Raw genomic sequence first — 26401 nt, forward strand, 5'->3', positions numbered from 1 at the left:
ACTTCAAAATAGAATGGGGATTAAAAAAAAGCAAGACTATTTCTTTTTTTTTGTGTCTGGTAACTTAAATAAAACTATTTTGGATCTTCGTCTATTGTAGGACTTAGAAAATATATTATTTTACTGAAATGTAAATTTTAAGTGAACGTTACTGCCTTAGGGGCAGTGTTTCTTCTGCAGAGGTTTTATATAATAGGATTCTCTCTCAATTCACAACACACCCAATAACAAACCAATAACAGCCACACAGACCTCAGAGATATCTGCTTCAGTACTGAGTCTCTTGTGTCTTACTACTTAGGTTGGAATCTTGGCTTGCATGTGAATTTATGGTCACTTTCTTAAAGGCATCAGATAGTCCCAAAAGATTATTCACTTCATTACTCATGGGTGCACTTTGATAGTAAGTTTCCATCACCTCAAGGGTGGGAACTAACGACCAAGCTTGATTCTTCCCTCTTCTAGTAGACCTGGTCATTTAGGAGCAGGAGACTGGCCTCTCTGATTGGCAGTGTTCTCCTTGTGGATAAATATTAGTGTGACTACAGACTGGGAAAAAATATTTGGGCCTGAATGTCTCTGTAAGGAGATTGCAACCGGGCATGTACGTAGCTAGTTATAAATTGCGCAAGTACAGTATGTTCAGAATATTGGTTTAAGAAAAGGCTCCAATCAATAGACAAAACCTTATAGGTAACAGATGTGGTTGATTGTGAAGACAGGACCTATAGATTGCTTGTATTATTCATGATGTCTGTGAATTACTTGGACAGCAAGGTTGGGAGTATGTTGTTTCTCAAAATTGTCCTGATCTGCTGTGGTTTAGATATGCTCAGCAAGTGGCTGTGTATTTATAAAGGCACTTCCTGGCCTGTGACTGGTTTGGTCTCCATTGAATGCACGCGTAGTTTGAACAAAGTCAAGTGAGAAAACCTCTCGATGTTGCAATGTATAAAATGTTAAAGGTTTATATTGAATGTAGAGAATCAATTCTCAGAGCAACCACACCCCAAACCCGCCCATGAATGATGCAATTTGCAGAAGGAAGGGTTTTCTGCCCCATGTATTTTTAATGTCTTTATTTGAATGGGTTAATCTCAGTGATGAGTTACCTACCCGCATGAAGTCCACACTATTGTCCAATGGGGTTTCACGTCGGAATAACAGAAGGAAGTTTTCATCTTCTGGTAGGATCATGTTTGCCAGCTGCAGAACAAGATTAAACCTTATCTCACATACAGTGCTTCTTTGTGATTCTATTGAACATGAAGTATGATACTTTCGGTGGAGGGGATCAACTTCACATGATTTAGTACCATGGGCCATATTTCCTAACTGACCTCAGGAAAACAAGCAAATCTCTGAATAGGAAATACTTCATGTCAACAGGCATAATTGCCTTCTTTAGCACTGTATGAATCAGATTAGCAACAAACTAGTGATGTTACAGATCTGATTAACTAGAATAATTTCAAATGTTTCAAAGTCATCTTCATCCCATATATCACCACCTAAAACCAATGACCATTTTGAGGTAAAAACCAGAAAATGCAAGAAAAAAACCCTGGCAGGGCAGGTAGATCTGTGGAGAGAGAAACAGAATTAATGTTGCTGTTTTAAATTCAGAATTCCTTCATATAGTTAAAAAATATTACTTACTTTAGTATACAAAATTATGAGGGACACTTTTAGGGTGAATACTGGTAAATTTTCCAGAGATGTCTAAAATCAGAGGGCATGAGAATAAGGTGAGGAGTATAAAGGTTGGAGGGGACCTGAGGAATTTTTATTTCCATAGTGTGTACAGAACCTACAATGTGGTCAATACAGGTACTATCATAACATTTTAAAATTATCTAGACAAGCACTTGAATCAACAAGATGTAGAGGTCTAAAGAGCAAGTTCTGTTCATTGGGACCATTGTAGAAGGGTATTTGGTGATCAGCATGAATATGATAGGCCATGGTACTTATTATTACTCTGTGACTGTACTGTGTTGTCATTGGCAGCTGCGCAGTTGAGAGTATAGAACCATTGATTGCTACATAATTTTACAAAAATGAAGGCAACACCAGAAAATGTACACATCACAGTAAAACATATCCAAGAAAAAATATCTGCAGATGCTGGAAATCCAAAGCAACAAACAAAATGCTGGAGGAGCTCAGCAGGCCAGACAGCATCTAGGGAAAAGAATAAACAGTTGACGTATCGGGCTGAGACCCTTCATCAGGACTGAAAAGGAAGACTAAGATGATGGGGTGGAGGGGAGGAAGAAGTACAAGGTGGCAGGTGATAGGTGAAACCAGAAGGGGAGTGTGGGTGAAGTAAAGAGCTGGGAAGTTGATTGGTGAAAGAGGTAAAGGGCTGGAGAAGAGGGGATCTGATAGGAGAGGTCAGAATACCATGGAAGAAAGTGAAGGGGGAGGAACACCAGAGCGAGGTGATGGGCAGATGAGAAGAGAAGGTGTGAGAGAGAAACAGGAATGTGGACTGCAGAAGGGGGGGGGGGGTTAATAATCAGAAGTTTGAGAAATCAATGTTCATCCCATCAGGTTGGAGGCTGCCCAGATGGAATATAGGTGTTCCCCTCCAACCTGAGAACAGCCTCATCGTGGAAATAGAGGAGGCCACAGACTGACATGTCGGAATGGGAATGGGAAGTAGAATTGAAATAGGTGGCCACTGGGATATCCTGCTTTTTGTAGCGGACAGAGCAAAGGTACTTGATGAAGTGGTCTCCCGATCTACATTGGGTGTCACCGATATACAGGAGGCCACACCGGGTGCTCTGGATACAACAGATGACCCCAACAGACTCACAGGTGAAGTACCACCTCAACTGGAAGGACTTGTTTGGAGCGAGGAGGTGTAGGGGCAGGTGTGGCACTTGTTCTGCTTGCAAGGATAAGTGTCAGGAGGGAGATCGGTGGGGAGGGATGAATGGACGAGGGAGTTTCCCCTACTGCTTCCATTGAAATGCAGTTCCACTGCATTTAAATTGAGTGCCAACAGCCAAGGACAAGCAAGGACAGAACTTTTACACCAGAGTGGTTCTACTTCTGAGGAAGAACAACACTGTCATTGTGAAATTGTCAGCAAATAGATCAACCAATCCAGAAGGTATTGGAATGGAACCCATCAGCACAGTGAGTAATTGATCCACTGAAATGGAGGTGAGTTAAGGGAAAGGGACTAAGATAGGCTGATGAGAAGGTATTCAAATGAAGCATAAAAGTCAGTGTTGACTGGTTGTCCCTTTTCCCTTTTCTGTGCTGTTCAATCTGTCGGTGAATAAATTTCCTTGCTGTGGTGTAATCATTATAGTCCTGATTGAAAACCAGCTACTTCCTCACAAACACAATTAATGATGGCGTCCTTATTTCTTGGACAAGGACAATAGATCATAGTGAGAGATTTCAAAATAGTTGGTGATATTTCTACCCCCAGAATTTCTGCTTTCATGATTTCTGGGCAGTATACAGTCGCAGATGCATCAAGATGCTATTAGAAATGCACAAGAAATGATTACTAAAACTGTGGTGAGGGGCTGTTCATCGATAGAGGCAGGTTTAAAAGGCAGAAGAATTGGTGCTGAATTGTTTGAAATACATCTTATACACAAAGGTCTGTAGGATTTTCAAAGTCATGTAAAGTCTGGCCTGCTTAACGCAGTATGTTCTGGAGGTAGGTTTCCATGCACTATTACAGTACGTATTCAGTTTCATGTAAATTACAAAATTCTACAAGACAGTGGCTTTGCCAGCTGCCACTGTAAAACACACTGAATCCTTCCTCCTTGACCTGTACTTAACCAGAGAATGAAGTAGAATTACCAGAAAATCACATGAGAATTTTGACACAGTGATTGTGTTAGGCAGTAGAAATAAAGGGCCAGGATTTGTAAATGGAAACACAAATGATGCCAAGGAATAGTAGAATAAGTTTCAAGTGCTGAATGGCCTTTTTCCTGCTTCCTCTTTTCACAAGATGGTGCCTCACAAGCCCTTTTGGCAAATGTTAAGAATGTTGTTGGAGTATTCTTTAAACAATGAATGTTTCTTACAATATAAGACCATAAGATATAGGAGCGGAATTAAAGCAACACACACAAAATGCTGGAGGAACTCAGCAGGCTGGGAAGCATCAACAGATAAAAAGTTAAGTCGACATTTTGGGCTGAGACACTTCGGCAGGACTGGGGAAAATAGATGAGGAGTAGGTTTAAAAGGTAGAGGGGAGAGAGAGAGAAACACAAGGTGATGGGTAAAATCGGGAGGGGGAGGGATGAAGTAAAGAGCTGGGAAGTTGATTGGTGAAAGAGACACAGGGCTGGAGAATGGGAGAATCTGATTGGAGAGGACAGAAGGCCATGGAAGAAAGAAAAGTGGGGAGGAGCACCAGAGGGAGATGATGGGCAGGCAAGGAGATAAGGTGAGAGAGGGAAAAGGGGATGGGGAATGGTGAAAGAGAGGGCGGGAAGCTTTTACTGGAAGCTTGAGAAATCAATGTTCATGCCATCAGGTTGGAGGCCAACCAGAAGGAGTATAAGGTGTTGTTCCTCCAACCTGAGTGTGGCCTCATTGCGACAGTGAAGGAACCCATGGATTGATATATCGGAATGGGAATGGGAAGTGGAATTAAAATGGGTGGCCACCTGGAGATTTCGCTTCTTCTGGTGGATGGAGCATAAGTGCTCGGCAAAGTGGACTCCCGATCTACATCATGTCTCACCGATATACAAGAGGCCACACCGCAAGCACGGAATACAATATATGATCCTAACAGACTCACAGGTGAAGTGTCACCTCATCTGGAAGGACTGTTTGGGGCCCTGTGAGGGAGGAGGTGAAGCACTTGTTCCACTTGCAAGGATAAGTGCCAGGAGGGAGATCAGTGGGGAAGGACGAATGGACAAGAGAGTCACATCGGGAGAAATCCCTGCAGAAAGCAGAAAGTGGGGAAGAGGGAAAGATGTGCTTGGAAGTGGGATCCCGTTGGAGGTGGCGGAAGTTCCAGAGGACTATGTGCTGGACGCAGAGGCTAGTGCGGTGGTAGGTGAGGACAAGAGGAACCCTATCCCAGGTACGGTGGCAGGAGGATGGGATAAGAGCAGACGTGTGTGAAGTGCAAGAGATGCAGTTGAAGGCAGCGTTGATAGTGGAGGAAATGAAGCCTCTTTCTTTTAAAAGGAAGCACATCTCCTTCATTCTAGAATGAAAAGCCTCATCCTGAGAGCAGATGCAGCAGAGGCAGCGGATTTGAGAGAAGGGGGTGGCGGTTTTACAAGTAACAGGTGGGAGGAGGTATGGTCCAAGTAGCCGTGAGAGTCAGTGGGTTTATAATAGACATCAGTAAATAAGCTGGCTCCAGAGATATAGACAGTGAGATCAAGAAAGGGGAGGGAGATGTTGGAAATAGACCAGGTAAATTTGAGGGCAGGGTGGAAGTTAGAGACAAAGTTGATGAAGACGACGAACTCCTCATGGGTGCAGGAAGCTGCACCAATTCAGTCATCAGTGTAGCGTAGCAAAAGCTGGGGAATGACACCAGTGTAGGCTTGGAACATAGACTGTTCCACGTAGCCGACAAACAGGCAGGCATAGCTGGGACCCATGCGAGTGCCCATGGCTACCCCTTTTGTTTGAAGGAAGTGGGAGGAGCCAAATAAGAAATTATTTAGAGTGAGGACAAGTTCCGCCAGATGGAGGAGAGTGGTGGTGGAAGGGAACTGGTCGGGTCTGGTGTCCAGAAAGAAACGGAGAGCTTTGAGGTCTTCCAGGTGGGGGATAGAAGTGTATAGGGTCTGGACATCCGTAGTGAAGATGATGGGGTCCCAGGGAACTTGAAATCATCCAAAAGATCCAGAGCATGTGAAGTGTCACGGATGTAGGTACGAGGGACTGAACTGAAGGGATAAAACTGAGTTAAGGTATGCAGATATAAGTTCAGTGGGGCAGGAACAAGCAGAAACAATGGGTCCATCTGGACAAGCGGGTTTGTGGATCTTGGGTAAGAGGTAGGAATGGGAGGTGTAGGGTGTGGGAACTATACGGTTGGTGGCAGTGGATGGAGAAGTGAGTCAGTTTACGAAAATCAAGAGAGGCGTTTGACAAGGGTGTGCTTTCTCCCCGATTTACTTAATGTGTACAGAGAAGCAACATTACAAAAAATAAGAGACATCTTGGGAATCAAATTGTTGGTGAAAACATCAATAATTTCAGATATGCAGATGACACTGTGTTAATTGCAAGTATGGAGGAAGAACTACAAAACTTAATTGATATAGTTGTTGAAGAAAGTGCAAAAATGGGTCTATTTATCAATTGCAAAAAGACAGAATGTACGGTGATATCCAAAAAGAAGGAGAATCCTATCTGCAGGCTGAGAATAAATGGGGAAGAAATAAAACAAGTACAGAACTTTTGCAACTTAGGAAGCTGGGTGACATCAGATGGCAGGTGCGACATGGACATCAAAAGAAGAATAGAAATGGCAAAAGACACCTTTACAAGAATGAAGAGTATACTGACCAACACTAAACTATGCATGACAACCCGCCTCAGAGTACTGAAATGTTACATTTATCCAGTTATGTTATATGGCTCAGAATGTTGGACAATATCTAGTAAAATGAGGAAACGAATTGAAGCAGCAGAGATGTGGTTTTTCAGGAGGATGTAAAGAATATCATGGATGAAATGAATATTTAACGAGGATGTCATGAACAGAGCAAACACAGAAAGAGAAATAATGTATGGGATCATGAAAAGGCAACATCATTGGACATGTGATTAGGAAAGAGGAGTTAAAATGCACGGTAATTATGGGAAAGATTAAAGGGAAGAAAGTAAGAGGAAGACAAAGACAAATGATGATGGAGACAGCAGCCAGAGAACTGGAAATGAATACCAATGAATTGATCCACTTGACCCAAAACAGAAGTGTGTGGGCCATGGCAGTCAAAGCTCAAAATGGGCACGGCACCTGATGATAATGATGATGATGATGATGGCAGTGGATGGGAGATCCCCAGAGCTAATAATGATGGTGTGGTTTTCCTCAGTGGGATCCTGTTTGAGGGATAAGTAAGAGGAGGTGTCTGAGAGTTGGTGCTGGGCCTCAGCAAAGTAGAGGTCAGTCTGCCAGCCTACTATATCACCCCCATTCTCTGTGGGTTTAATGGTGAGGTTAAGATTAGTGTGGAGGGAGTGGAGAGCAACGTGTTCGGAGGGGGTGAGGTTGGAATTGCAGAGAGGAGTGTTGAAGTCAAGATAGTTGATGTTCCATCGGCAGTTGGCAGTGCAAAGGTCCAGAACAGGCAGAAGACCAGGGCAGGGTGTCCAGGAAGAGGAGAACGGTTGAAGATGGGAGAAGGGGGTCATCGGTGCAGGGTGGAGAGTCCTTGCCAAAGAATTAGGCTTGGAGATGGCAACGGTGAAATAATTACACTTTTCATTCCCATTCCGAGATGTCAATCCATGGCCTCCACTGTGATCACGATGAGGCCACACTCAGGTCGGAAGAATAACACCTTATATTCCGTCTGGGTAGCCTCTAAACTGATGGCATGAACATCGATTTCTCGAACTTCTGGTAATGGTCGCCCCTTTCCTTCAGCATTCCCCATCCCCTTTTCCCTCTCTCCCCTTGTCTCATTGCCTGCCCGTTGCATCCCTCTGGTGATCCGCTCTGCTTTTCTTTCTTCCATGGCCTTCTGTCCTCTCCTATCAAACCTCCCCTTCTCCAGCCCTGTATCTCTTTCACCAATCAACTTCCCAGCTCTTTACTTCATCCCTCCCCCTCTGGTTTCACCTATAACTTGGTGTTTCTCTCTCCCCTGCCCCACCAGTTAAATCTACTCCTCATCTTTTTCTCTCAAGTCCTGTTGAAGGCTCTTGGCCTGAAACATCGACGGTAATTTTTTTCCATGGATGCTGCCAGGCCTGCTGAGTTCCTCCAGTATTTTGTGTGCGTTGCTTGGATTTCCAGCATCTGCAGATTTTCTCTTATTTGTGGTAGGAGCAGAATTAGGTTATTTGGCCTATCGAGTCTGCTCCGCCATTTCTTCATGGCTGATCCACTTTCCCTCTCAATCCCAATCTCCCAACTTCTGGCCCATACCTTTTCATGCTTTGACTTATCAAGAATCTATCAACCTCTGCCTTAAATATACCCAATGATTCGGCCTCCATAGCCACCTGTGGCAACAAGTTCCATAGATCTACCACTCTTCGGCAAAAGAAATTAGAATAAATTAATCTAGGAAGAAATCACCCAATGACATGATTATTATTACTTTACTTTATTATTGCCAAACAATTGATACTAGAGCGTACAATCATTACAGCGATATTTGATTCTACGCTTTGTGCTCCCTGGAGTACAAATCGATAGTAAGTATAATAAAAATTTAAATTATAAATCATAAATAGAAAATAGAAAAGGGTAAGTAAGGTAGTGCAAAAAAATCGAGGGGCAGGTCTGGATATTTGGAGGGTACGGTTCAGATCTGGGTCAGGATCCGTTCAGCAGTCTCATCACAGTTGGAAAGAAGCTGTTCCCAAATCTGGCCGTACAAGTCTTCAAGCTCCTGAGCCTTCTCCTGGAGAGAAGAGGGACGAAAAGTGTCTTGGCTGGGTGGGTCGTGTCCTTGATTATCCTGGCAGCACTGCTCTGACAGCTTGCGGTGTAAAGTGAGTCCAAGGACAGAAGATTGGTTTGTGTGATGTGCTGGGCTGTGTTCACCATCTTCTGCAGCTTCTTCCGATCTTGGACAGGACAACTTCTATACCAGGTTGTGATGTACCCTAGAAGAATGCTTTCTACAGTGCATCTATAAAAATTAGTGAGGGTTTTAGGGGACAGGCCAAATTTCTTTAGCTTTCACAGGAAGTAAAGGCGCTGGTGGGCCTTCTTGACAGTGAACTCTGCTTGATTGGACCAGGTCAGGTCATTTGTGATATTGACCTGAGGAACTTAAAGCTTTTGACCTGTTCCACTTGCGCACAACCGATGTAGATGGGGTCGTGCGGTCCGCTACTCCTTCTGAAGTCAACAACCAATTCATTCGTCTTGCTGACGTTGAGGGATAGGTTATTGTCTTCGCACCATGACACCAGGTTCTTAATTTCCTCTCTGTACTCAAACTCATCATTACCCGAGATATGGCCTACAATTGAAGCGGAAGCAATAAGATTATCACATTATTCATTTAATAAGGAGTCTTCAGGACTGTGCCTTGATTATCCCTTCAACCAATCCATATGAAAATCTTTGGAAGGTTCCCAATAATCACGTTGCTCCCGGTAGCAAATAATCAATTTCCATTAGCTGCAGATTTGTCAAATTATGAAATTAAACAACGAAGAACAGATACAAAAGCATTGTTGAAGAAGATCTTTTTGTAAGCAGAGATTAGAAAGGCTCCTTCCTTTCTTTTATTAGTTTATGGATAACTAGTTACTTAAAAAACAAGAGATTAATATATTAATAGTGGAAAATAGGAACAGATATAAGCCATTCAGCCTTTATGCTATTCTGTTATCCTGTCAGTCAATCTCTGCCTTCATTCCATTTATCTTCCTTGGCTCTACGTTCCACAGTTCCGAAGCTTACCAAAAATCTATCAATCATTACTTTGAAATTTTCATTTGATATAGCCAGGGACAGGGCTTTACCAGCTGTCAAAGCCATATTGTGAATACAGCCAGCTGTCTCTGCACGCCTGGGGTCAGGACTGTATCCAGAGCTGGGCTCCTGTGGAAATTGTTGGGGGAAAGAGTGCAGCCAGCAGTCTAGAGGAAAAGCAAGATGTACCCCAACTGCTCTTTGCAGGTGGTTATTCTCTCTTCTCCTCCTTCCCATTGGGCAGAACATACAAGAGCTTGAAAACTCATTCTATCAGGCCTATTGACAGCTTCTATCCCACTGTTATCAGATTGTTGAATAGACATCTTATACTTAATCTCTCAGTTTTGGCATTTGCACTTTATTTGTCCACCTGTACCACACTCTCTCTGTAACTATAACACTATATTCTGCATTCTGCTTTCTATTTATTACCTCGATGTACCTGTATTGGATGGAATGCAGGCAAGAGCTTTTCCCTGTGGCAAGAATAAACCAAATAGTGTACATGCCTTGGTTTTAAGGTTATTTTACCCCTTTGCCTACTTCAGCACCAGGGGAAGTATATTCTCTCCTTTAAAACTAGCAACACTTTTATTCAGTTTAAACACATAATTTTACCACGTAATCCTGAATGAAGCATGAGATTAGTGTTAGCAACTCATAAACCAGAGGAGCTGGGCTATTCGACCCATCAAATCTGCTCCACCATTCAGTTATGGTTGACTTATTATCCCTCTCAACCCCATTCTCCTGCTTTCTCCTCATAAACTTTGATTTCCATAACAAAAAACATAAGAAATTCCACTTTTAATATACCCGATGACTTGGCCTCTGCAGCCTCTGTACCATAGATTCAACAGCCTCTGGCTAAAGAAATTCCTCCTCATCTCTTTTCCAAAGGGACATCATATTCTGAGGCTGTGTCTTCTAGTCCTAACTACCCCCGCTAGAGGAAACATTCTCTCCACGTCCTTTCTCTATCTAGGCCTTGCAGTGGTTTCAATGAGACCCCCCCCCCCCCCATTCTTCTGAACTCCAGCGAGTCCAGGCCCAGAGGGATCAAACGCTCCTCATACATTAACCCATCCTTGTAAGTTCACTGCATGACACATACGTTACACACGTGAAAGCAGATCTGCTGGGGCTGTTACCTCCTGGATCTGCAGCTTCCCGTCAGCGGTGACATCATATGCAGACATAAATCGCTCTTTCATTTTCTGGACCTTTCCAGCACTCAGGTCGCCGCCCTGGTAAAGTCAAGCAAAGTCGATGCATGTTTGTTAGAATTCAATTCGTTTAGGATTATAGAACACAGGAATAGGCCCTTCAGCCTATTGAGTCTGTACTCACTCTCATTCCAGTTTGTTTTCCCCACATTCCCCTCGACTTCTCTTCGACCTACCACTCATCTACAAGCCAGATGCAATTACAGTGATTACTTAACCTCCCAACTCTCACAGTTTTGGGATGTAAGGGGAAAGTAGATCATCCACGGAGATCCCACATGTTCACAGAGAGAACACTTACGTTCCACAGGGAGAGCACTGGAGGTTGGATTGAACCTGTGTTATTATGTGCGTATATCATAAAGAACTTCAGTCCCCAGCGAGGAATGCGGGTGGAACTGGAGCTTCAATGGTGACAGGGTTGCATTTCAGTGTTGAAATGTGTCAGCAATAAAATATTCTAGCGTTTACCCAGGACAAGTTTGAGTTTATTAAGAACAAACAGTGTCAGAAGTCTAAATATGGAGAGCAAATGAATACCATGTGCGACTGAGGAAGAGATGCTAGTGATGTAGGGTAGCTGCTGGCCAGGCAGCACTTCATGTCACTGAATTTACTGGGAAATTCAGGTGAGAAGCCAAGAGTTCCTGCTATGGATAAGCTAAGTCCTCCCATACCTATGCAGTTTATCGACAATCTAACGGATAACTGAAAACCCTTTGAACAGCAATTCAATATATATTTAGCAGCTAGAAGAACAGTGACGGAGGATGATAAATTGAAAGCATCTATTTATCTGCATGTAATTGGCGAAGATGCTTTGGACATCTATAACTGCTCTTAAACTGATGAGACAGCTTTTACATTGGACACTCTGATGACAAAATTTGAGAGATATAAGTTTTTTTCCTGTGACCAGAGCTTTGACAAATACTTAGCCGAGCTCCACATACTGAGTAAGTCCTGTGAATTTGGAGATTTGAGAAACTCACTAGTTAGAGACAGAATAGTTCGCAGAACTTCTGGTAATGGGCTCAGAGGGAAAGATTGCTGTGTGAAAAGATTTGATGCTGGAAAAGGCTGTGAATATGTGTAGGGCAGCAAAGACCACATGAGAACGAGCTAAGGAGCCAGACAGGGCCGACACAACAGTGCGTGCAGTGAAAACAGAGGAGCAGCACACAGGGCATTTCCCAAAGCACCAGCAAAACCAAAAGGAAGGCTCAATCAGCAAATGTGTAGGTAGTCACATTACAAAGACGTGTCCTGCTTATGGAAAGTCCTGCAATAATTTTGCAAAGTGCTACAAAGCTGGGTCTACCAAGAGAAAGGTGTACATGGTCGATGAGGAAATGGAGGAAGTCTTTCTGGATTGTCTATAGACTGCAGATACTGGTAAAACAGAATGGGCTGTCATGGTGACTACAAATAGGACAGTAATTCCATTCAAACTCAACACCGGAGCCCAGGTGAATCTATTATCCATGGATGATTCCAAGACACTTGAAGTATTTATCCAGCGAAGTTAAAAATGACAGACTATACTGGAGTGAACGTTACAATAAAAGGGGGCCGTATAGTTACCTTTGAGCACAAGGGGCAGCACCTAAAAGCACAACTCCTGATCATAGAAAAGCAAATATAGTTAATATTCGATCTGAGTGCATGCAAGAAGCTCAACCTGGTGCAAGGAGTTTTTGCAGTGGCTTCACAGATCAAAGATGACCACACTTCACTCATGGAAGAGTATGCAGATACCTTTGAGGGGCTTGGATGCTTCCCTGATGTACACAAAATTCATGTAGACAAGGTGGTAGCTCCTGTTGTCCATGCATACAGGAAAGTTCTGTTTGCACTTAGAGACAAACTCAAGCAAGAACTAGCATGCATGGAACGGATACATGAAACACAGAAAAATGAAGAAACAACAGACTGGGTGAGCTCACTGGTGACTGTGCAAAAGAAAAATGGAGCATTATGGATATGTCTAGACCCAAGAGAACTCAATAAATCCATCAAGAGAGAGCATTTGAAATTGCCAACACGGGAATTTCCCGGTTTAGCAAGCTTGATGTGTCATTTGGGTTTTGGCAGGTGAAGCTTGATAAGGCAAGTTCGAGACTGTGTACTTTTAACACACCACAGGGAAGATACGGCTTTCTTTGGCTATCATTTGGGATTGTGCCTGCACCAGAAGTCTACCATAAAACCATGCACATCATCTTTGAGGGCATAACTGGTGCTGAGATCATGATGGATGATATCATCATCTTGGGGTCCACCAAGGATGGACATGATGCATGACTGAGACAAGTGCCTGATAAGACATGGAATGTCAATTTGAAATTAAATAAAGAGAAATGTGAGATTGGTGTTAGGACACTGACTTTCATAGGAGATGTCATATCGAAAGAGAGAGTCAAGCCTGACTCATGAAAGACATCAGCCATTGAAAATATGAAGAGGCCCCAAAACAAAACAAAGAGAATTTGAGATGTTTCCTGGGGATGGTGACTTACCTGACTTAGTTCATCCCTCCACTGTCTACTATGTCAGCACCATTTAGATCACTCCCTGGACAGCATTATGAGTGGATTTGGTCTCATGAGTGAGAAGAGTGTTTCCAGATGCTGAAAGAAGTCCTACCTGCAGAGCCCATGCTGAAGTTTTATGATGTGGAAAGGTACACTAGGATCTTGGCTGATGCATCTTGCATGGCCTTGGAGCAGTACTACTGCAGCAGCATGATAACACATGGCAACCTGTGGCCTATGCATCAAGGGCTTTAACAAGTGCGGAAGCCAACTATGCACAGATGAGAAAGAGCTTCTTGCCAGCATACATGCACACAAAAGGAGGCAGATCTTAAACCACTGGTCTCCAACGTACAAACTACTGAATGATAGTCCCATGAGGATGCAGTACATGTTGATAAGGCTGCAGAAATATGATGTGAAGATTATCTGCACACCTGCAAAACATACGTTTGCTGGTGATGCATTGTCTCGAGCAGTGAACAAGAAAGGAAAGAGTGACCAAGAGATTAATGCTGATATACAGGCCTATGTTGACATGATTGTCACCTCCATTCCCGTATCCCCAATAGAACAGAGAAGATTAGGAAAGCAGCAGGGATGGATGAAGCAATGAAAGTCCTCAAAGATCCAATACAGAAAGCATGATCAGCAACTAAGAATGACTGTCCAATGCATATTCGGGATTATTGGGCTTGCAGAGCTGAACTGTCAGTAGTGGAAGATGGGGTCTTTGAAGTGAACGGGTTTGTGATTCCAGTGTCGCTGCACAAGCAAGTGCTCCAGAAGGAACATGAAGGGCACCTTGGTGAAGGAAAATGTAAATGAAGAGCTTGTGAAGTGACGTACTGGCCAAGAATGAACCAAGACATCAGCCAGACGACTGCCTCATGTTAAATATGTCTTACCTGCAGACGAAAACAGCAAACATAACTACTTACGCCATACCCCGTACCAAACAGGGCACAAACAGGGTTCAAAGTTGGAGTGGATTTGTTTGAATGTAGTGGGAAGAGTTATATTGTTGTAACAAACTATGTTTCCAATTACCCAGAGGTTGCAACACTGCAATCAACATCCAGCAAAGTGGTCATCACCTTCCTGAAAGCTGAGTTTGCAAGGCATGGAGTTCCATGTGAGGTAGTATCAGACAATGGTCCACAAGTTTCCACCTGTGAATTTGAGTCCTTTGCCAATGATTTGGAGGTTTTGATATAACTTCAAGCCCACATTATCCAAAACCTAATGGCTTAGCTGAGAGTTTGGTCAGATAGTGAAGAGCCTCATGAAGAAGGCACAAAATGGATGAGAGGATTTTCACAAATGTCTGATTTACAGAAATGCACCACTCCATAGCCTTTCACCAGCCCAAGTGCTGATGGGTTGATGCATACACACTAACCTTCCAATGCACAAAAACCTGTTGACACCGAAAGGAGCAGACAAGGTCGAATTAGCTAAAGAGAAAGGGAAAGAGAAACAGGAACAGTACAACAACAAGACTCCAAAAAGCCTACAAGTTCTGAAGTCTGGGGATCAAGTGCGAATTCAAGATCACAATTCTGGCACATGGTCATGCAAGGATATGTGCAAGAGGAAATTGCTCCATGTTCCTACCAAATCCAGCGAGAGTGAGGACGGCCTCTGAGAAGGAACTATGTGGATCTACGACCACAACCACCAACCCAAAGCTGTGACACATCATCTGTCAGTACATCAAAGGGGCCAGCAGACGTAAAACATGAACGTGTTGATGAGAGTTCTCAGAAAGACACAAATAATAACACACTAAATGCAAGCAATACACCGGTGGAAACATATAGCAGACCAAAAAGGATCATTAAGTCACCTCAAAGACCGATTGAAAGTTACTGAGTAGATAAGGGTCTGGCCACAGAATGTAGATATCTTTGTTGGAATGGTTTATTGTCCCTTGCAGGTTTATGAGGACATAGTATTGTGTTTGTTTTTCTTTAAAAGGGGAAGATGTGATATTATGTGTGTATATAATAAAGAACTTCAATTCCCAGTGGGCAATATGGGCGATTCATCCTAAACCACAAGCTTTGATGGTGACAGGGTCACATGTGCTCAGTGTTGAACAGTGTCAGCAATAAAATGTTCCAGTGTTTACCCATGCCAAGCTTGTCTTTATTAAGAACAAACATAACAGAACAAAGTTCACAGGAGCTGTGAGGCACTAGCTCTCCTAGATATGCCACTGCATTGCCCTGTGATTCACAGCACCCAGTCACATACTACATATTTTCCTAAACCGCTGCTCATGGTATTTATGGCCGCTTAAACTGTGCCCTTCAGAGAGAGACTGTATTGCTTGTGTCCAGTGTTCAAATGGTTACTTATGGTATACATTAGTATCAGCTCCCTTCGCACTTACACATTATAATCTCTTCCAAACAAAACAGTTTTTGAACACTGAAATTCTGATGACATTACTTGTGCTTTGGCCAACAATTCTACCATGAAGCAGGGTGTCCAGTAATTCTGCCTTTGTGGGCTCCACCATCTGCTGTGCATAAACACAAAGACCTGGAGAAACTGAATCAGTCAGGAAGTTTCTCTGGAGGGAAATGGGCAGTCGGCATTTTGGCTTGAGACCCTTCACCTTATGCCTGCTGTGCACATAACAATCTCACAGTCCCCAGTGTTGATCTTCTGCTGAAAGTGCAAAACCTTGGCAAACTAGTAATACTAAGGAAGTGATGCTGGTGTCAGAGGACAGGGATCAAAAACAACATCAAAATGGTAAAATTGAAACCAGTAGATAATTTCCATCCAATGTTTGTATAATCACAGGTATATCCAGTCTCCTCTAAATTCCATACCTAGAGGCAAAACCATCTACACTAATCCTATGTTGCAATGCTACTTTAACTTCTGTTGTGAAATAAAGTTTTTAAAAATTTCATTAACATTAGAGCTAGATCATTTACTCTGAACCCATTGAAAATTACCTTTTATATCATACTGCTGTAAATAAAATCCTCAGTTATTGAATCCTTTAGGATACTTTGCACATTATACAAATGGATTCAGATGCAGAATACTGAATGCTAATGTTATTGATTTGCATTCCTGGTGGCAAAGTTTGCCAGTGGGGAGTACGTGTTGAACATTAAAATGAAAGATCACTGTCCTTCAAAATCTGTAAAACTGCTCTCAGATTTATTTGAACTTTTATTCAATACTATTAATAGCCACAAGGTTGAATGAATCTAGGAATAGAAGTGCCTACTCATAGATTGTGGGTTACCAGCCAAAGTAAATTGCCCTAAACCTGGACAAGTGGCAGAATCTGGGGGAAGATTATGGGAATGTGGGGAGAATAAAATGAATTCAGTGTAAATGAATGTTTGTTGCCTGAAGCAGGCTTACAATAACGCAATGAAATAGAAGCAAGAATATGCCACCAGGCCCCTGAAGCCTGCCCTGCCATTCAATATGATCATAGTTGATCTACACTGACCTCAAATCATCTTCTGAGCCAGTTCCCCATCACGCTCAATTCCACCATCTTTCAAATATTTATCTGTCTCCATCTTGTATCTGTTGATTTGGCCTCCACCACCCACTGGGACAGAGAAATTCAGAATCACCATCCTCTGAGAGGAGACAGTTCTATTCTCCTCAGTTTTATATTAACTGCTTCTCAATTTGCAGGAACGTCCTCTTGCTTGTCACTCTGCCACTAGTAAAACATCTCAACATCTACCTTGCCAAGTTCCCAAAGGATCTTATATGTTGAACAAGGTCACTTCTCATTCTTCTAAACTCCAGGAATTCAGACCCAAACTGCTTACCCTCTCTTGATAGGACAACCCTCTCATTCCAGGAATTAGCCTGGTGGATCTTCTTTGAACTGACCTCAATGCTACTATCTCCTGGGAGAAAGAGGCAGTTTCTATGTTGTATGACTCTATGACTTGCTGTATATAGCTCATGCAAGTAGACTAATACAATAAAAGCTCAAGGCGTGCATGCACATCTGACTTATACATGCACACTCTTGGTTCTGTTCAGATCCTCACCTTGTTGCTTGAATTTTGCACTGAGGTAGTCTGACCTTGATGGATGCAGTGAAGATTGACCAGAGTTATACCAAGACTGAAAGGGTTAAATGATAACTTGGGTTGCATAAGCATGCCTTATATTTCTTACTTTTCATTTGAGAAGTGATTTAATTGTGTCTACAAAGAACTGTAACAAGTAGGTACAGAGAAAGTTATTTCCTTTTTATTAGCACATACCAAACAAAAGGGGATATAATATTAAAATTTAAGCTGAACTATTCAGGACTGGTATCAAAAAATACCTTCTCACAGACCAGGCATAGGAAAAGTGCAACTCCCCTGAGTGTTATTTATATTAAGATGAGCAGATTTGTGTTATCTAAAGGTATCAAGGAATGGTGATCAAAATCAGTTAAATTGCTTCTGAGCTGCAAGTCAATTATTTTGCAGCTGATGGAAAAATAGGCTTGAAAGGTGGAATGACTTTGCTTTGGTCTGTGCAGGCCCAACGGATTATCAGCACCCAGTTACCCACCATTGAGAACATCTACCATAAACGCTGCCTGGGCAGGGTGAAAAGCATTATCAAGGATGCATCTCACCCTAACCATGGACTTTTTACTCTCCTGCCATCCAGTAGGCACTACAGGAGCCTCTACTCCCGCACCAGCAGGTACAGGAAGAGCTTCTTCCCTGAGGGTGTGACCCTGCTGAACCTCACATCACACTAAGCAGTATTGCACCTATATTGTACTGTCTCAGTTCTTTTATATTTGTGTGCTGTAGCACTTACTTTTTATTCGCAGTTATTTTGTAAATAATACTATTCTTTTGCACTTCTGGTCAGATGCTAATTGCATTTCATTGGCTTTGTATCTGTACTCGGCACAATGGCAATAAAGTTGAATCTAATCTAACAATTACAGTGGATTCTGATTAATTGGGCCATTGGTTAATCAGGGCAGCTATTTGTTTGGGACAAGTGTTAAAGAAAAAAAACCTAATTGAGAATGTAGCTGGGATTCCCTTCATTTATTGAGACACTGTGCGGTTTAATTGGAGCAAGAGACTGTTGCTGAACAGTTTCTAGTCATGTGTACTTGTGCAGCCATTAGACACAACACTGTGCTTACAGCAAATACTGTCAGCTGAGTGTGCTTGTGTTCCAGAAGCGGTGATTTTTGTCACTGATAGTTGGCGAGAAATAAGCAGCAAGACAATTCAGAACTGCTTTGCTCACTGTTGTTTCAAGTATTCAGGCTTAAAGATGTGAGATTTGGCTTGGAGTGAAAAGGAAACAATTTCACCACTTCAACAAATTCGGAAGTTATTCAAGTCTACTAACTGTCGTAGGGAGAATCAAAGGTGGTGACGAATCAGCATATATGAAGGAGATTGAAAATTGGGCTAAGCGGTGCCATAATAACAATCTCTTACTCAATGTCAGGAAGACCAAGGAGCAGATTATTGACTTCAGGAGAAGGAAACCAGAGGCCCATGAGCCAGTCCTTACAGAGGAACAAAGGTGGAGAGGGTCAGAAGCTTTAAATTCCTTGGTGTTATCATTTCAGAGGACTTGTCCTGGGCAATTATGAAGAAAGCACTGCAACGCCTCTACTTTTTTATGAGTTTGCAAAGGTTAAGCATGACATCTAAAACTTTGGCAAACTTCTATAGATGTGTAGTAAAGAGTATATTGTCTGGCTGCATCACAGCCTGGTGTGGAAACACCATGACCTTGAATGGAAAATCCTGCAGAAAGTAGTGGCTCAGTCCATTATGGGTAAAGCTCTTCCCACCACTGAGCACATCTACACAAAGCATTGTCGCAGGAAAGCAATATCCATCATCAGAGACCCCTACAATCCGGGTAATACTCTCTTCTCGCTGCTGCTATCAGGAGGGTGGCACGGGAGCCTCAGGGCTCACACAACCAGGTTCAGGAACAGTTATTATCCATCAACCATCAGGCTTTGACCAGAGGAGATAACTTCACTCAACTTTATTTGTCCCATCACTGAACTGCTCCTGTAACTTATGAACTCACTTTCAAGGACACTTCATCTCATGTTCTTGATATTTGTTGCTACTGTACTTACTAGTCTTACTTTTTTCTTTTGAATTTGCACAGTTTTTTGTCCTTTGCACACTGGTTGATTGTGCAAATTGTTGGGGTCTTTCATTGCTGTTATTCTATAATGGATTTATTGAGTATGTGTGCAAGAAAATGAATCTTAGGATTGTATATGGTGACATACATGCATTTTGATAATAAATTTATTTTGAACTTTGAGGAACTATGAAGAATTTGAAGGTATCAACTATCATCTCGAATGGTACAATGAAAATAAAGATTTGGAGAATGCAATTGCCGAAAAGATTCTATGGAGGCAGCCCATTATTTGTACTATGTGTCTGTGGTGATTTTGTTCATTTACAGTCAATCAAAGGAGCAAGACAGTGTACACTAAATTCCTCTGTCGAAAACCGCTACAGGTCGACCTTCGCTAATCCCGCACCATTGGGACCTGAGGAGTACCGGATTAGTGAACATGCCAAATTACAAAAGGATCACATTGAGCATAATCAGTGCTGGATTATAGGTCGTCGGATTAGTGAAAGTTGACCTATAGTAACTAATACACAGTCTTACAGTACTGTAGTGAATTGGTAGTGTATTTCATTTAAATGCATAATTTGTTACTCAGTTTTAAAATTAGTTCGTGTTTTTATACCTTTTAACTAATGTACTGGCCCTGATAAACCAGAATCCACTGTGCTCCCAAATATTTAATTTATGCACATGCTGGCTACACTCATTTGTTTAAACTAAACTAGTTAAGGTGATGGACTTAAAGTGATTCAAAGGCAGAAGGAAAGGGCAAAAATTAATATCAATTTAGAACAAAAATTAAATTGTGCAGCAAATCTAACCAGCTGGAAATGCAATATTCTAAAAGTTAATGGATTGCCTAGATTTTAGAATGGTCCTGGTTGAAGTTAAATATCAGCTAATGCAACAGCAAAATTTCGTTTTAGCTTAGTACTGGATTTCTAAGTAATTCAATTACTGTATAATGACCTATGCACGATTCTCCCAGCTTCTCCCAAGAGTATTGTCTCTCACCAGCAGTATTGCTAATGGCTAGCAGCAGTCCTAGGACTCTGCAGATGGAGTGCTGCCACGTTGGATGTTAGCTTTTCAAATGTGGGACAAATGTCAGGTACTTGTTTATTCAGGACTCAGCCGTGCATTCTAGGAGCAGGTATCACGATATCTGGTGGCATAAAGAACCCAAAGCTCTCCGAGTACCAAAATACAGTCTTGGTTGTGTGAAGCTTGGAACCTCAGCAACAGCTTGGTCATAAGATATAGGAGCAGAATTAGGCCATTTAGCTCATCGAGTCTGCTCTGCATGCAATTTTTAAATATCACATAATGAATGATAGAATTCACTGATCCAGACACCTGGCTTCTCAGAGAACATGCATTGATCAGAATTGGTTCAAAACAAAGCATGATGTTATTCACAAACATTCTAATTTCTGACCCTGTCAACAAAGGTTTGTGCACTACACAGAAGTAAATACAGACAATATAAGCTGACAATAGAGAGTTATGGTTCATTCCACATGTTCATCATGAGGACAGTAAAATAAACACAGATATTTCATTCTGCTCTTTACCTTTTATACATATTTGCGCTGCCAAGGGGAAAGTGCTCTTCAAGATCAGTTCACTGAATTTGTGAGACTTGCTCCTTCATTGAGAAGGGAACATCTAACGCAACTGTGCTCCAGAGCCTAGAGCTGCTGCCAGCCTTTAATACTCTGGCTCCATTTCCATGTCAAGCCCCCTTTGCATCTGATTTTGCTGGGAATGTGCGATCAGTGCATTTACTCTATTGCTCTTTTACTTGTTTTTTTGCTCTAGAAAATTCTTGGGGGATGTGATGAGAGGTATTATCAAAATCAGCATGGTGCCAATTTGTTTCTTTAATAGGCTATTTGTCTTTTGTTATATTTAATGTTTACGATAAAACAGCACGGCAATTGAACTGGAACATAAATTAAATAGCTGCCACAGTAAAAATTACAATATTACTATTACACTGGCAAAATCAGCATCAGGCAGAAAGAACATGCATTTATAATGTGTGCCAGCAGCACACCCCTCAGCTATGAATTCTTTCAAAAAGCTCGCCAATGTTCTCACATAGGCTATGTGGTTACCTCAGCTCTCTCAAAATGTAAATGTTTAACAGAAGGGGACTGAGAAATCCATAATATTCTAATAATGCCATAGGTATTTCATTATTTGTGAGGGATAGGGGTACCAACTTCACAGGATCACTGAAAGAAAACACAGATATCACCAAGGCTGTTGGTAATGACACTAGGGTAGCTATGACCTACATGCTCAAAACCATTTTTGGATAGAACAGCTTCAGTGACAAGTTCAGCTTGCAGGACGGAGCTTGTCAGAACAAGCACAAGCACTTCAGATCTTAGTCTCAGTCACAAATCTGATCTCCTTCCTGACCTCTGGTGTTCCCAATCCCGATCTTGTCTCTGCTCACACCGTGACTATCAACATTGCACTGTTTGTCAGCGCATGCAACATATCTCATGTCAAACAGGATTCATCAGACACCACAGCTGGAGAGAATGCAGAGGAGATCTATGAGGATGTTGCCAGGACTCAGCAGACTGAATTATGGGGATAAGATCAGCAGGTTAGGACTTTTTTTCCCAATGGGATGTAGGAGAGCGAAGAGAGATCTTATAGAGATGAAGGACATAAGCAGGGTGAATGTGCACAGTCTTTTTCCCAGGGCTGAGGAGTCAGGAACTAGAGAGTTTCGGATTAAATTGCTGAGGGGCAATTTTTTCACCCAAAGTGTGGTCAGTATAGAGAATGAGCTGCCAGAGGAAGTGGCTGAGGCAGGTACTTGAACAACATTTAAAAGGCACTTGGACAGGAATACAGATAGCAAAGTTTTGAGGGAAATAGGTCAAATGTCGTGAAATTTACAGCTGCCAGGAGAGAGGTGTTGGAGTTGGTGCGCTCCATGGGGGGTGGGGGGAGGGGGAGATGGGGTGTGGCGCGGAGTCCATGCTGGAGTTGGTGCTGCCCACCCAGAGATCACTCAGCAGAAGACAAGCTGTATTGTGGTTGACTGCAGATTTCTGCGGCATTCACGGACTCAGGTCTGAACTATTTTTCTTGTGTGTAGCGGTATTTTACTCATATCTTATGTGTGCTTGCTCTCTTGTATGTGCTTTGTGCTGTGTGTGGCTGTTGGTACTGTGTTTTACACCTTGGTCCAAGAGTAATGCTGTCTTGTTTGGCTGTATTCATGGGTATTCATGAATAGTTGAATGACAGACTTGAATTGAAATGGGAACAGCTCAGATAGGATCCTTGGTCAGAGAGGATCCATTGGGCCAAATGGTCTGTTTCTTTGGTGTATGACTCTGTGGTGTATGACCACAGGTGAGGACTCTGGGGAAACAGGCATCATCTGTGAGTATGCCAAGAAATACTTGGAAAACCACAAAAATCTGTAGATCTACAGACTGCAAATCAATGGCAAACAAATTCTTAGTTCATTCATTGTAATTAGTGTTCATTAAATAGTGGTCTAAGTATATTTTGTATTGGCATATAAAGACCTTGCACGTGCAATCTGTGGCAAAGGTTCAAGGTAGTGCTCTTCTTTCAATGGAACATGAAGCAAAATCCTCTCCACTTGCAGTGGATACCATTCCCCAAGCCCTTCATGAAGTAACACCCAAGAGGAACCCAAGAGAAAATCTGCAGATGCTGGAAATCTGAGCAACACACACAAAATGCTGGAGGAACTCAGCAGGCCAGCATCTACGGAAAAGAGTACAGTCGACGTTTCAGGTTGACATTTTGTGTGAGATGCGGAAGGAACTGAGTGGATCAGGCAGCTGAGAGAACTGGACAGTCTATGTTTTGGGTCAAGACCCTTCATCAGGACTGAGAGACAGAGAGGAGAAATAAATAAAGAGAAGGTGTGGGGTTGAACTAGAGCTAGTAGGTGATGGCTACATACCTTCTTGTCTACATCAATCTATCACCACCTCTCCCTCACATGAATCAACCCATCACCACCTCTTCTCACCTGGATCAACCTATCACCACCTCTTCTCACCTGGATCAACCTATCACCACCTCTCCTCACCTGAATCAACCTATCACCACCTCTTCTCACCTGGATCAACCTATCACCACCTCTCCTCAACTGAATCAACCTATCACACCTCTCCTCAACTGAATCGACCTATCACCACCACTCTTGACCTGGATCCAGCATCTACAATATCTCATGTCTGCCAGAACTCACCACTCATCCAATGCACAATCACCACTTGGGCTCCTTCAATCTGCAGAAAGTCCTGGGCAAAAATTGCTGCCTTTGGGATGGGCAAAAGCAAACTAGGAAATGTACAGACTTTGCCTTCATAAATACGTATTAAACACATGAGATTCTGCAGATGATGGAAATCCAGAGCAACTCAGATAAAATGCTGGAGGAATTCAGCAGGTCTCATAGCATCACACACTACCCATCACACAGGCAGCTAGGTTTCTCCAACATTTTGCTCATGTAAACAGAGGTATTGTCAACTTTCGGGATGTTCCTGTAAGATAACTTTGAAATAAAAGCAGAGAATTCTCAGTACATCAGGCAGCATCCATGGAGAAAGGAACAGAGTTAACATTACAGGTCAACAGCTAACTTTCTATTCTATCTTCATTAGAATGAAGAAAAATAACAGAATAATTAAGCAAAATGTGGAAACAGAGAAGAGTAAAAGGAAAGGTCAGTGACAGAGGATGTCCAGAGAAATTGTATGACAAATGGGGTAAAAATGCAAGGTGACGAAGGGTCCTAAAAGGACCCCAACATGTTGTAGTCTTATCTCTCAATTCCAATCTCTGCAATATTTTGCCTTTATGTTTACTTTGATTTTTGTCTGAAGTTGTTAATGTAACCACGTGAAAGAAACACAGGCAAGCAAATAACACAAAGTAGATAAGAAATCAGCAGAAATAGTTCAATGGTAAAACAGCTGCCATTTATTTTTTAACTAGTTCCCAAACTAAACCAGACAAGTAAAATGGAATGTAGCTTATAACTACTGATGAAGAGAGGTTTATGGAGTGGCTCAGTGCTACAGTTAGTAGAGGTGCTGCCTCACAGATCCAGGGGCATACAGTAGGTTTGATCTTGACTTACGGTGCTGTCAGCTCTGGAGTTTGCATATTCTGCTTGTAATTGTGTGTGTTTCTCCCAGATACTCCTGTTCCTTCCCATGTCCTGAAGACATGCTGGCTAGTATGTTAGTTGGGCACTTAGTGTAGTAGGGTTGATAGGAGAATCAAAGGTAAACGCTGAGAATGTGGGAGAGAATAGGTTACAGGGAAACGCGGAAAGTTGGATTGCTTTTAGTACTAGCATAAACTTGATGGGCCTAAAGGCTTCCTCCTATAACGTAAGAAAATATGAGATCAGTTATGATGGCTAAGCTTGTTAATCAATTGATATGATGTATGTGAGATTTGCATTTGTACAGTTACTGGGCTGAGTTTTGTACGCATTTAGTTCACTATATGTGTCTTCAAGTTTTCTTTTTATAGAGAATGTTTAAAGACAACTTTTCACTTTTTCCATTTGTTTAGCAAAATAAGCTAAAAGGACAAGATTTGACACTATATTCTAGAATTTTTGTGGATGAACACCCGCTGTAATTTTTCTGAGAGTCCATTTTCCTCTCCCCAGAGACCTCCATTAACTCTATTTAATAAACAGAAGTGTAACAAACTTGGTAAATCAATAGAAGGAATCATTATCAGATGAGCCATCAATTTAAATACAGAGACAATCAGTCTATATCTAAAAGTGCTATCATTAGGTAACGTACCAAATGGCTTAGGTCTGAGTACTACTGACCGATGTGAATATATCAAACCCACAATGGTCCATCAAGCTCACCCGTGATCTGATGATGACATCACACTTGTTATCTCCCCTCAGCTCACTGTTTATTGGTTTATTTTTATTATTGCATGTATCAAAATGAAATGAAAGGGTTTTGTATGCATGCCATCGCTAATTATAGCAAGGTAGCAAAAAGAAAACAAAATGCAGTAAACCGCGTTACTGTGACAGATAAAATGCAGTGCAGGAAGACATATGAAGTGCAAGGGTCATAGGTCAATGGCAAGTTTATAGTCTTCCAGAAATATCTATAAATTAATAGATATAATCCTTTTTTGTGTGTTAGATGTTGATATAGTAAAGAAGATCATTGGGGAGATAAGATGAATCTCAGAGCAGCAAGAACTGTGCTCTCCCACGCCATCAGAAAGGCAGAATATGATTATTCACAGAGAATATAGAGCCATTTCTGTGATACCAGAGGTATGAGGCACCTGCGTACAATGTTCCTTAGTCAACAACTTCTGGATAGATCAGGAAACCCTACATTTCACTTATTCTATGTCCTTTTTGTTGGTTTTTCATTTTGGATGTGATTCTGGAACAGTTGAAGCCTGTGATTTGCTGTTTGGAGATCGTCTGGATGTTCCAGTGCTCTGCAGTCTCCGAGAGGATTCCGGAGGGCAGAGGCAGTGTGTGTGAACCTCATGGTGGGCAGGCTGTGGGATGGGGCACGAGCTGATGTTCGACTCCATTTCGCCGATTAAAGCCTCCATCATGCACTGATTAAAGCGATGAGGGAGATTGAAGTATCGAGGCGAGTGCAGAGGGTGAGAACCGGATGCCTGTCTTTGATTGCTCTGTACTGGAGAGGCGAGAGTCTGCTACTGTGCCCAGGTTTTCTGCATTTTGGATGTGGACTGGGACTATAGACTTCCCCCCCCAATCTTATAGTTTTTTTATACTCTGTGATTCTCGCCCAATCTTTCTCACTTATTATTTG

At 42.2% G+C, this 26401-nt stretch overlaps 1 protein-coding gene across 3 annotated transcripts in view; it reads right to left on the reverse strand.

Annotated features, from left to right (window-relative positions):
- The window catches only part of scgn (secretagogin, EF-hand calcium binding protein), a 59760-nt gene that overhangs the window by 24182 nt on the left and 9177 nt on the right, over positions 1–26401 (reverse strand). For all 3 annotated transcript variants that reach the window (XM_063069371.1, XM_063069370.1, XM_063069369.1), the window contains exons 3-4: positions 10786–10881; positions 1117–1206 (exon numbers count right to left, since the gene is read on the reverse strand). In XM_063069371.1, the coding sequence (XP_062925441.1) occupies positions 1117–1206; positions 10786–10881 (186 nt within the window). The remainder of the gene's footprint in view (positions 1–1116; positions 1207–10785; positions 10882–26401) is intronic.

This window comes from Mobula hypostoma, chromosome 17, assembly GCF_963921235.1.
Source record: "Mobula hypostoma chromosome 17, sMobHyp1.1, whole genome shotgun sequence".
Classification (NCBI taxonomy): Eukaryota; Metazoa; Chordata; class Chondrichthyes; order Myliobatiformes; family Myliobatidae; genus Mobula; species Mobula hypostoma.